Source organism: Aethalodelphis obliquidens, unplaced genomic scaffold (assembly GCF_003676395.1).
Source record: "Aethalodelphis obliquidens isolate GAN/ISIS:26980383/991018 unplaced genomic scaffold, ASM367639v1 scaffold46, whole genome shotgun sequence".
NCBI lineage: Eukaryota > Metazoa > Chordata > Mammalia > Artiodactyla > Delphinidae > Aethalodelphis > Aethalodelphis obliquidens.
This window is the reverse complement of record NW_020837990.1, coordinates 5,772,661-5,784,200: the sequence shown is the minus strand read 5'-3', so window position 1 is coordinate 5,784,200 and position 11,540 is coordinate 5,772,661. Positions and strand designations below refer to the sequence as shown.

The following is an 11,540-nucleotide window of genomic DNA, read 5'->3' as shown; positions in this document are numbered from 1 at the left end:
TGTGTGTGTGTGTGTGTGTGTGTGTGTGTGTGTGTGTGTGTGTGTGTCTGTGTGTCTGTGTGTCTGTGTGTCTGTGTGTGTCTGTGTGTGTGTGTCTGTGTGTGTGTGTGTGTGTTGATTGGGTTGTGGGGATGCGGCAGGCCACCTTTTAGAGAAGAGGGTCTGGACAGGCCTTCCAGTGATGGGAGCTGAGTCAGAATCAGGGTGGCTACCCTTGGCCTCTCGCAGGGGCCTCACCTCTGCCTCGTGAGTCTGCACTGCACCTCCTTCCCGGTCCCTGATGCCCTCCTGCTTCTGGTGCTTTGTGGCTGTCCTAGCCTCACTCCACCAGACCTTTTGGCTCTAGGCCCCACCACCAGCAGCTGGCCTCACTCTGACTTTCGGTTTCCATCTCCAAAAGAGAATGTACTAGTTTCTCCTTGGGACAAGAATCCATCCTTACACAAAAGCCAACCCTGGACTTTTTCCTTATACAGGAGACTTGAGCAGAGCAGTTGAAGGGAGAGGGAGAAATTAGGTTGGGCAGGGAAATCGACTCATGTGTCTGGTCCCAGACCCTGGGCCCCTGGGAGAACCTGTGAGATTCAGACAGGTTGTCCCTTCCTCTGGGGGTTTCCATAGGCCTCCCCAGCGTGGAGGTCCTACCCAGCAGTGACTGGCGATCATAGCTCCATGATTTCCTGATGTTGCTGCAACATGAATTCTAAGGGGTAGGTTGGCTCGGGAATTTAGAAATAATTAAGAAACCCTGTGTGTGAGTTTGATCTCTGTGCTTGGAATCTTTTGCTAAATGCCTAGTTCCCCTTTCCTGTCTCTGTCAGTGGTCCCTTTGGGACTCTCTTCTCTAGCCCCCTGTGCTGGGGCTCAGGAATGGCTGCAGGGGCCACCAGCTTTGAGGAGGTGGATGGCGTCAGCTCATTTTTGGGGCACCTCCGGGAAGTTGAGCGTTTTGTTTCTTCTTTTTTCTAAAATAAATTTATTTTTATTTATTTATTTTTGGCTGCATTGGGTCTTCGTTGCTGTGTGCGGGCTTCCTCTAGTTGTGGCGAGCGGGAGTTGCTCAGCAGTTGTGGCACAGGGGCTTAGCTGCTCCGCAGCATGTGGGATCCTCCCGGGCCAGGGCTCGAACCCGTGTCCCCCGCATTGGCAGGCAGATTCCTAACCACTGCGCCACCAGGGAAGTCCCTGTTTCTTCTTTAAATAATTTGTAATGTTTCCTTTTCATGTCATTCTAACATTCTTCCTCGAAATAAAGAGGAGAAAAAAATTCCAGTTGACTGAGAATTCTAGTTAAGTATCAGAAATTTTGAGGTGGAACAGACCTTAGAGATTCTCTAGTTCAAAGCCCTTGTTTACATATAAGGAGACAGAGGCCCAGAGAGGGACTGTGACCCAAACAAGGCCCCACAGGAAGTTAGAGACCAGGCTTCTTTTTTTTTTTTGCGGTACGTGGGCCTCTCACTGTTGTGGCCTCTCTTGTTGCGGAGCACAGGCTCCGGACGCGCAGGCTCAGCGGCCACGGCTCACGGGCCTAGCTGCTCCGCGGCATGTGGGATCTTCCCGGGCCGGGGCACGAACCCGTGTCCCCTGCATCGGCAGGCGGACTCTCAACCACTGCGCCACCAGGGAAGCCCCCAAGACCAGGCTTCTTATTGGGCTTTTCTTCCAAGAGCATGTTCACATCTGGTCCTTTGCTTTGTTCCATTCAGCCCAGGAGGGAGAGGAGGGGCAGGAACAGGACAAGGACAGCTGTGTCTGGGAAACTGAGGCGTAGAGCCGTTCAGCAGTTTGCCCAGACGTGGGTGGAGTCAGCACAGGCGTGCCAGGTCCCTGCTTTGGCCAAAGCCCCATGAAACCAGAGTGACAGCCAGGAGGGTCGGGAGGGAGTGATGGCAGGCTTTCGGGGGTTCGGGACTGAAGCCAAGGGGCCCGGGCAAGGGAATGACAGGGGAAGAGAGGGGCCCCTACTGATCCTACCCTCTGCTCCCAGGCACGACCCCTGACCCGCTACCTGCCGATCCGGAAGGAGGACTTTGACCTGAAGACGCACATTGAGTCCTCAGGCCACGGTGTGGATACCTGCCTGCATGTGGTGCTCAGCAGCAAGGTACAGGCACGCATGGCCCCGGGGCACGGGGTGGGTGTCGTGGTGGGGACCCCACGTTCAGAGGCACCTCCTGAGTCCTCGGAATAGTGGCCTTAGTTCCTGCCCTAACACCAGCGGTCTCTGTCCCAGGACCAGGTGTGCTGGCCTGAAGAGATGTTGGGGACAGCCCCCCGACAAATACAGGCACAGGCGATGGCACTGACATTGCTGCTCAGGGAATAAAGGTTTAGGGGCTGCACGTTTGGGTCTTTCCTCACCCCTGCATTCCACCAGGTCTGCCGTGGCTACTTGGTCAAGATGGGTGGCAAGATTAAATCATGGAAGAAGCGCTGGTTTGTCTTCGATCGACTCAAGCGCACCCTTTCCTATTATGTGGGTGAGTTCCCCCAAGACTGCCCCAGAGCCAGGACCCCTGAGCTCTGTCACCCAGGACAGCGGGTCTTCTGGAAGCTTCCAAGTGGGGTCCAGGGGCTTGGGCTGGGTCTTGTCCTCCCCTCTCTGAAAATGTACAGAGTATACCTGGTTCACCTCCATTGATTTGTTCACTCATTCATTTTTTCAGCAGTATTACTGAGCATCTAATAAGTTACAGGCACTATTCTCGGCTCTGGTGATAAGCAAGGTGGCCACAGCTCTCTCTCCCTTGGAGCCTTTTGTCAGGGAGGCAGATAGTGAGCAAAGAATGATGGGAGTGCTGTAGGGGGCCCCAGATGCTGTGGGCGCGTGGAGTCCTGTGGATTCCCCCTCGGGCAAGTTCCTGCAAAGGCACCAGCACGAGCAGCCAGTGGTGCCCGGGACGCTCAGGGCAGCCCTGAGGGCAGCACCCTGGCCCATCCTGCTCCCTCCGCCCTCTGCACCCAGCCTCCAGCTTAGTTTCCCATCCCTGCAACTCCCTCTGGACAGCTCCTACGTGGAGCGGGGGATGCTGTATCATATCCTGGTCAGGATAGGCTAGGCTGCGCCGCGGAAGCGACCTGTCCTAAGATCCCAGTGGCTCAAAACCCGCGTTTCCCTACTTACTCCTGGTACGTGTCCATGTACGTCGTGGGTTGGCGGGGGCTCTGCTCTGCGTCAGCGTTCTCTTTGCTTCAGAGCATGCCTTTCTAGAACGTTGCTGGCTGCAGCGGCAGAGGGTAAAGAAAAGCCTGATTGGGTTGGCACTGGCGTTAAATGCCCCAGCTGGGGTCTGTTCAGCCAGTCACCCGGCCCCACCCAACCACAAAGCCGGGAGGAGCGGTCCTGCTGGGAGCCTGGAAGGAGAGGGCCGGAGGGTTTGGTGCTGGAGTCGCTCAGGCCTGGAGCATCCTGCTTCCCCCCTGACCTGGTCCCCAGCCAAGTGCCATCCCTTCCAAGAAGCCCTCCCTGGCCACCTGGGCCCTGGGAACAGGGAGGCAGAGACACGCGTGTCCCCATGTTTCCACCTAGGCTGGGAAGGGACTTTGTCAGGATTGAGAGGAACAGGCCCGGGAGGACAGCTCCATCTTAGGCACGTTGAGGTTGAAGTGCCCCTGGGGCATCTAGGGTTACGAGAAAGGTCAGGGTTAGAGGCAGAGTGAAAGTTGAAGCTGTTGGAATGATAATAATAACGATAATACTAATGATAGCAGATCATACTTACTGAACACTTGTGTGAGCCAGATGCCGTGCTGAGCACTCTACGTGCCTCATCTCATTTAATCTTCACAGTGATCTTGTGAGGGAAGCGCTGTTTTTACACTCATTTTACAGATGAGGAAAATCAGGCACAGAGAGGTTAAGTAACTTGCCCAAGGTCTCTCAGCTGCTAAGAGGCAGAGCTAAGACTGATCTTGGGCAATTAGACTTTAGAGCAGAGAAGAGGGAGAAACAGAGCTGCACTCTGGGGCAGGTCCACCCTTGTGAGGAAGGAGGCACCAGCAAAGCGAAAGGGGCAGGAGGCAGGAAGCCACATGCCAGGTGCTGGGCTGGTGCTTGGCGCATGTGACCTTCCTTAATGTCTGTGAAACAAAAGGAGACCCAATCAGACAGGGGAGGGGGAGGGCAGGGCGGAAATGGAGAAGGAAGCCAGCCAAGGGAGCAGACATGTGCAGGCAGGAGGTGTCACCAGCGATGATGGAGGCTGCAGAAAGGCCAAGAGTAGTGTGGACCCGGAGGCCATTTGATTCGGGGTTGGGTCTTGACGAGAGGATGGTTTCCACCGCGTACCGGGGTGGGAGCCAGATTGCACGCGATCTATCAAGGGTAGGTGGGAGGTAAGGAAGTAGAGGCAGGAATGTGGCACTATTTCCAATAAAGGAAGAGATGGGAGAGAACAGAGGCTGGAGGGAAGGCCAGGCCCAGGGGCCAGGATGGGGCTGGGTCCCTGTTCCGAGGAGGAGGTGCCAGGTGGAGGCGGGCCTGTGGCTGGATCAGGGCCCTGGGTGTGCCTGGCCTGCTCCTCGAAGCTGACATCCTCCCTGCCCTTGTCTGGACCCTCCTCCCACCTACTCCATGAAACCCCTCCATTCTACAGGGTCCGGATCAGAAGCCACCTCTGGGGAAGCCTTTCCTGGTCCCGCCTCACTGGGAGCGGTTCCTGCCCTCCGCTGTTAACTCCTGTGTTATACAGGGTCCCTCTGCCATGTGGCACCAGCCCTGGGGCGCAATGATGTCATGACAGATGCCACGTACATTGTGCCAGACGCTGTGCTGAACAGTCGGAGTGTGTCCTCTCACTTAACACTCGTGACTGCCGGTGACCTGTAGGCGTTCTCTTGGAGTCCTAACCGTGCCCAGGTCACACAGCTGATAAGCGGCCGTGTGTCTGCTTTCCTTTCCCCCGAATTGTGGGCTCCTCAGAGAAGGGTCTCTGACTTCTTTGGATCCCAGTGCCTCGGGCTCATTTATTCAACATTGATTGAGCACCTGCTGTGTGCTAGGATACAGCAGTCAGTGTTGGAGAGCTAGACCTACGAACAGATAAAGGAGGGTTCAGATTCAGCACCGTGAGATCTGTACAGAGGACCATCCGTGCTGTAGGGGCACGGGAGAGCACAACCGTGCACGCCAGGGGTGACAATTGCAATGGGTCTTGAAGATGACATAGGAGTTTGCCAAGGGAATGGGCTGGAGACCATTCCAGTGTCGGCAGAGCGTACTGTCAGGGGACCGTGAGAAGCTCAATCTGGCCGGAGAGAACTTGCAGTTGGTGCAGGGGAGGGATGTGAGGCAAGGCCAGAGGGGCGCATTGGCACCGGCCTGTCAGGGACCTTTGCCCAGCCAATGAGGCAGCAGCGTCCAGTGAGGCAGCAGGATTCGATTTGCTTCCGGAAGCTCCCCCCTCGGCATCAGGGCCAGTGAGTTGAGGGGCAGGGGGCGGGGCAGGGGCACATTAGGAGGCTGTAGCAATGATCTGGGATCGATACCTGGGCCTGAAACAACACTGGGGGTGGGGGAAGGTGCCAGCCATCGCAGTCTGAGTTCAGTGATCTTGTGGCCTTTCCTTTGTGACTTGGGCTCAGTGCCCAGGACGTCAGTGGAGGTGCCTGCTTGGTGTCTGCCCCAAGACGGGATGGCCCGGGCCCTGTGCTTTCTCCTGCCAGCGCCCTGTCCTTGCCACCCGAGCAGTCATCTGCTCTGCAGGTTTGCCCACCTCCTTCCTGCCACCCCTGCCTCCAGATGCTGTATGCTTCCTTCCAGTTTTTACTGTTGGAGTTAAATAGATAAATGCATTCATATAGTTCAAAACTCAAGACACATAAAAAGGTTTAAATTGAGCATTACGCCCCCTCTCACTACAGGTGACCACCTTTAAATCTCTTGTGTATCCTTCTAGAGTATCTTTAGGGGAATATAAACAAATGCAAACATGTATTCTTACCCCTTTTCTTACACAAAAGGTAGCACCCAATACATTCCTTGTTTTCCTGCTAATGTATCTTAGAGATCTTTCTATCTCAAATATATCTATATCTAGATATTGATATCTGGGAATATTTTATAGATTTCTTTTTTTTTTAATTAATTATTTTTGGCTGCATTGGGTCTTCGTTGCTGTACGCGGCTCTAGTTGCATCGAGTGGGGGCTACTCTTTCTTGCGGTGCGCGGGCTTCTCTTGTTGCGGAGCACGGGCTGTAGGCGCGTGGGCTTCAGTAGTTGTGGCTCGCAGGCTCTAGAGCGCAGGCTCAGTAGTTGTGGCGCATGGGCTTAGTTGCTCCGCGGCATGTGGGATCTTCCTGGACCAGAGACCAGGGCTCGAACCCGTGTCCCCTGCATTGGCAGGCGGATACTTTTTTTTTCTTAAATTTTTTTACTTTTATTTATTTTTTGGCTGCGTTGGGTCTTTGTTGCTGTGAGTGGGCTTTCTCTTGTGGTGAGCAGGGACTACTCTTCGTTGCGGTGCGCGGGCTTCTTATTGTGGTGGCTTGTCTCGTTGCAAAGCACGGGCTCCAGCTGCGTGGGTTTCAGTAGTTGCAGCACGTGGGCTCAGTAGTTGTGGCACACGGGCCCTAGAGTGCAGGCTCAGTAGTTGTGGCTCACGGGCTTAGTTGCTTCGTGGCACGTGGGATCTTCCCGGACCACTGTGCCACCAGGGAAGTCCTTAGATTTATTTCTGAATCTGTATCTATATCAGATATTTCTCTGTCATTCTGTTAAACAGCTGGATGTATTCCCTCACGTGGCACACTCTAATCTGCTTAGCCGTCTCCACTTGATGGATTCCTGGCTTGTTTCTAATCTTTCATGACTGTAGGTACTGCTACGGTGAAGCTTGTAAATTTGTTATTTTGTACATGTGTAAGATAAATTTTCGTGAAGTGTAAAAATTGGCTTGAGGGGCAAACACCTTTCTAACTTTGGTCGATGCAGCCAAACCATTCCTAAGGGTTTACCAGTTCCCACCTGTCAGATTTATTACACCGCCTGTTTCTCCACAGACTTACCAAAAGTGTGCTGTGTATTTGGGGTGTATTTTTGCCGTTCCGATAGGTTAGAAGTGGTATCTCGGTGGAGTCCTAATTTGCATCCTCCATAATTCTGAGTGAGGCTGAACACTGACCATGTCTTCCGGGCTCCCTGCTGGGCTCTGTTTTGGAGTCCTGGGAATCACTCCATTTCCCGCGTGAGGATGCTCCACGTCCACGAGCCTGGCCCTTATTCCTTTGCAGACAAGCATGAGACGAAGCTGAAAGGGGTCATCTATTTCCAGGCCATCGAGGAAGTGTACTATGACCACCTGCGCAGTGCAGCCAAGGTGAGGGGCAGAGGGACAGCCCTGGGGAAGGGGTGGGCCCAGCAGGGCCCTGTGAGCAAAGGCCTCCAGCCTGCCCTCTTCAGAGGCTCGGACCCATCTCTTGTTCTCTTTCTAAACTTTCTCTTCCTCTCTCCCTCTCCCTTTCCCAGAAGAGGTTTCTCAGCTTCACTATGGTGTCTGAGGTACCCCTCCCCATATGCCTGTAACCAGAACTACTGCATATTAATGCCTCCTGTACCCTTCTCGCCCCTGACCCTTGACTCTCCCCTAAGTACCCCCCCTTCCCCCAGGCCTGAGGGGGGAGCCAGGTGGGTTGCAGAGAGCAGGAAGCCCCTGTGGGCGTGAGTACGCTTGCTTGCCTCCCAGTCCTGAGGTGACGGGAGGATGTGTCCCTCCGTGGGGGTGGGCAGTGCAGAAGGGATGGCTACAAGGGGAGTAGGGGGCCCTCAGAGGCTAGATCTGGTCAAGAGGATTGGTAAACAGGAGACGTTTGAGGCTGGGACCATCTGCCTTCATGCAGGTCAGCCTCCCTCCCGCCAAGCCTCAGATGCCCACTCTATCCCTGATCTTCTGCCCTTCTGGGGTCCTGGGGCCCAGCATCCCACTTGTAGCTTTTTCCATCTGTTCCTCTTTTGCTGAGAAGAGACTCTGGTCCTCACTGGAGCAGCCCTTTGAGACTGAGTCTTTCCCTTTTGTGCCTGCGGGTACCAAGGAGCAGGGCCCCCGCCTGGCAGCGTCTGTCCCTGCCAGGGTCCAAGGACTGCCCAGCTGAGAGGAGGGGACTGTCTCACCTTGGGGCCCACCTGGTGGTGGGGATTGGGCTCTGGGCCTATTTAGGACTCAGCCTCGAGCTCCAGGGCATCCTGGAGCCAGAGAGAGGAAGGGCAGACGGCGAGGCAGATGCAAGATGCTCCTGGCCTTTGGGGGTGGGCCCTGGCTTAGACCTTCCTCTCTCCCTCGGCAGAGCCCAAACCCGGCCCTCACCTTCTGTGTGAAGACCCACGACCGGCTGTACTACATGGTGGCCCCGTCCGCAGAGGCCATGCGCATCTGGATGGATGTCATCGTCACCGGGGCGGAGGGCTACACCCAGTTCATGAACTGACCGAATGGGCCTTGTGGACCCTCAGGCTGGCCCAGGACCCAGGCCCAACTGCCTGCTGCTCCACTCGCCCCTGGAGACAGTCACGCCCTGGGCCTCAGGCCTCACACAAGTGCTCCCAGAGGCCCTGGAGGGCGGAGCATGACTGGGGTTTTGTACAAGAAGTGACTTTGTAATGTTCTGTAAGGAGCTCGTCCTGTGAGTTTCTGAGCTCCGGCCCCCTAAAGAACCAGCCAGGAGATAAAAGTTGGGGAGGGGGCTTTGCTGCCTCCTGGGAGCCCAGAACTTGCAATAACCCTTCAGGGTCCTGCCCCAGGCCCAGCCAGGCTGAGGAGCTGTCACAGAGGGGCCCCTCCGCTCTGACCTGGCACCTGTGCTCCCCAGCCTGTGTTCTCTTTTGTAAAGGACTAATTATGGTACCAGAAGCTGCCAAAGATCCCCTCTTGCCTCAGCCCCCTTTGCAGGGGCCTTGGGGGCTGAGCAGAGCCACATTCAGAGTGGGGTAACAGCTCAGGCGGTGTACTTCTCAAACCCCGCTCTACCCCGTTGTTGTCCTGCGTTTATATTTTTTATTACTTTGCTGAAGGGCCAGAGACCGGAAGTGTCATCCTTGAGGTCCCAGCTCTATCACCTTTTTACAGACCCATCACCATGGTCACCACAGTGACGGCTTCATCGCCATGGTTACATACTAATTGCCGTGGCTCCGTGGCTCAGCCCACTGCTTCTGCGGTGGGCCCGTCTGAGGGTATGTGCCATGTTCTCTCCAGCCCAGGCCCTTGGGCATCTCCTGCTGGGGGGAAGGGACTGAACACCTTCTCCCTGCCCCCTGCCTGCGTCTCCAGGCCCTGATACACAGCCTGCTGGCTCCCCTGTCCAGCCCTCCCCCTTCCACTCGTGCCTTGCTGAGAGCCAGAAGGGGTGAAGCTGGGAACTATAGACCAGAGGAGGAGCCATTGGATGGGAGAAGAAGCTAGAAGGCTGTCTTTGGGGTTCTGTTATAGGGCTGAGTTTCTGACACAGGGTTGTTCAGATTCTCCCTGATGGAAGTCCTGAGCAGGAGAGGAAGCAGCAGAGGGGGGTGCCCTGAGGTCTGGTTGCCCTCCCTGCAGCCTCAGAAGGGGGATGAAATGGAGAGCAGAGGACCAGGCCTCCAGCTGTCTGTGCTCAGCCCTTTCCGCCTTAACACTAAGCCCACCTCCCTGTCCCCCTTCCCAGCCCTGGGCCATGGTTGCTGGGTCCAGGCTGGATGTTTTTCAGTATTTGTAAGCATCTCAGCAGAACAATAAAGCATTTGGACTATGTCTTTGGGAGGCCTGGTGGTGGGGGACATGGGGTTGGGATACGTGGGTTAGGAAAGCTAGGTCTCCCCACAGTGCAGCATTTCCACCTTATTAGATGTTCCAGGGACCCAGGGCCCAACCGTGACCTCCAGGTCCCTACCCTGCCTCCACTCCACTGTGACCAAGGACCGGCCTGGGGGTGGGGGGTGGACTCTCCAGGGATAAAGGATCGAGAGGCAGGAGAACGCAGGGACTCATGTGGAGGTTTAATTGGCAGGAGCTGGAGCCAGATGAGGGCGTGAAGGCCCATCCCTGAGGCAGGAGGCTAAGCAGAAGGGCAGCTGCAAGGCAGTGGGGCTCCAGGAAAGCTGTGTGGGTCCCCGAGCTCAGCCGGTCACCATAGTGGTCCAGCCAAACCCCTCCTGGAGAGAGGTAAGGTCAGTGGGGCAAGATCTCTGGGGAAGGCCCCCACGTCCTTTTATGGGGTATATGGGTCCCCACCTAGAGGCTCTGGCCCTGCATAGCCCCAGGGGTACCAGGGAGCACCAGTCAGGCCCTTCCCTGGGACCCACCTCCATGGAAAAAACAGGTCCGGAGAGGGGAGGTCATGGTCAGTTGCAGGGACGGCAGAGCCCCGAAGTTCCCTGGAGGCTGTGGCCCACTCACCTGAACTTCATACTCCCCTCCACCACCTGGTTGTCCACTGTTGCTGACATCATACTGGGGACAAGAGGATGGGCTCTAAGGTCAGGCCCTACCCCAGCCCTGCAACGCCAGGCCTCTAGGGAAGCCAGAAATGGGAGCCCCTTAGGGAGAAGCTGCTCTGGCCTGCAGCTCTGACCCCTGCAGTGCCCAAGAATGGCCACCAGGTGCCGCCACTGTCCCCAGCTGTGTGGGCCTGGGCTTTGCACAGCCTGACCATTCCTCCATCTCACCGTGGGGAGGAGGACCTCGAGGGACTGGGCTCAGGGGCGGCTCACCTTCTCATACATGGCTGACTTTTTGGAGTAGATGTCACAGTTGGTTCGGATGCAATTCTGGGCCAGCTGGAAAGCTACTTCCTGGGCTCTGGCTGAAGGAGACTTGGCCAGACCTGGACCCCACCCCAGGTAGGACCCTGAATCTCCAGAGCCCCCATCCCAGGGGGAGCAGAGGCCTGAGCCTTATTCTCCTCAAGGAGGGAAAGAGGCCCCGGGCGCTAAGGCCTCCCTCCTGGAGCCGGGGGCCAACCTGCTCCCATCCAGGCCTGGGTGTGGAGAGAGGAGGGCCGATTACCCTGACAGGTGGAGGTAGGTGTAAGTGTTTGCTGAGTGAGAGGCGGAGAGAGCAGAGGAGCCAAAGAAGGGCCTCTGCCTCATTTGTTCACGCCTCCCCAGAACCAGGCAGGCGGACCCTCTACCTATCCGTGGGCTGAGGCCCTGGGAGAGGCCCCATCCCTGCCTCCTCACCTCTGATGAGCAGGTCCTGCAGGGGGCCCAGGCATTGGAGAAGTCCCACTGCTGGCCTGTCTTCTGGTAGGTGAGGATCTGGCTGTCCTAGAAGGTTCCAGACGTTACCATGAGTGTAGGTGGGGGCTGGACAGGGAACCAAGAGGCTGGGCCCTCCCGAAGCCAGATGTCCCCTTTGGGGGCCTTCTCTCCTTGGCTCACAGCTGCCCCCTGGTGGCAGAAGTGGGACCCTCAGGCTAAGGCCCTGGGCGGAGTGGGGTGTGGCTGCCACTTGCCAGAGGTCACAGGTCAGAGTCAGGGAGTGACGGGTGGCCCTGTCCCCAGTGTAGCAGCCCGCCCTGCTGCCCCCTCGCCTCCAGGTATTTCAGAGCCTTGTCCACGTTGCCC

The 11,540-nt window shown here is 56.5% G+C and overlaps 1 protein-coding gene across 16 annotated transcripts in view; it reads left to right on the top strand.

Annotated features, from left to right (window-relative positions):
- PHLDB1 (pleckstrin homology like domain family B member 1) overlaps positions 1-9,728 on the top strand; it is a 48,902-nt gene extending 39,174 nt beyond the window's left edge. For 15 of the 16 annotated variants that reach the window (XM_027082133.1, XM_027082130.1, XM_027082136.1 and 12 more), the window contains 4 exons: positions 1,991-2,107; positions 2,381-2,483; positions 7,235-7,320; positions 8,285-9,728. In XM_027082133.1, coding sequence (XP_026937934.1) covers positions 1,991-2,107; positions 2,381-2,483; positions 7,235-7,320; positions 8,285-8,425 — 447 coding nt within the window. In that variant the 3' untranslated portion in view covers positions 8,426-9,728. The remainder of the gene's footprint in view (positions 1-1,990; positions 2,108-2,380; positions 2,484-7,234; positions 7,321-8,284) is intronic. The other variant, XM_027082141.1, reaches the window with a different exon arrangement.
- The last annotated feature ends 1,812 nt before the right edge of the window (positions 9,729-11,540 follow it).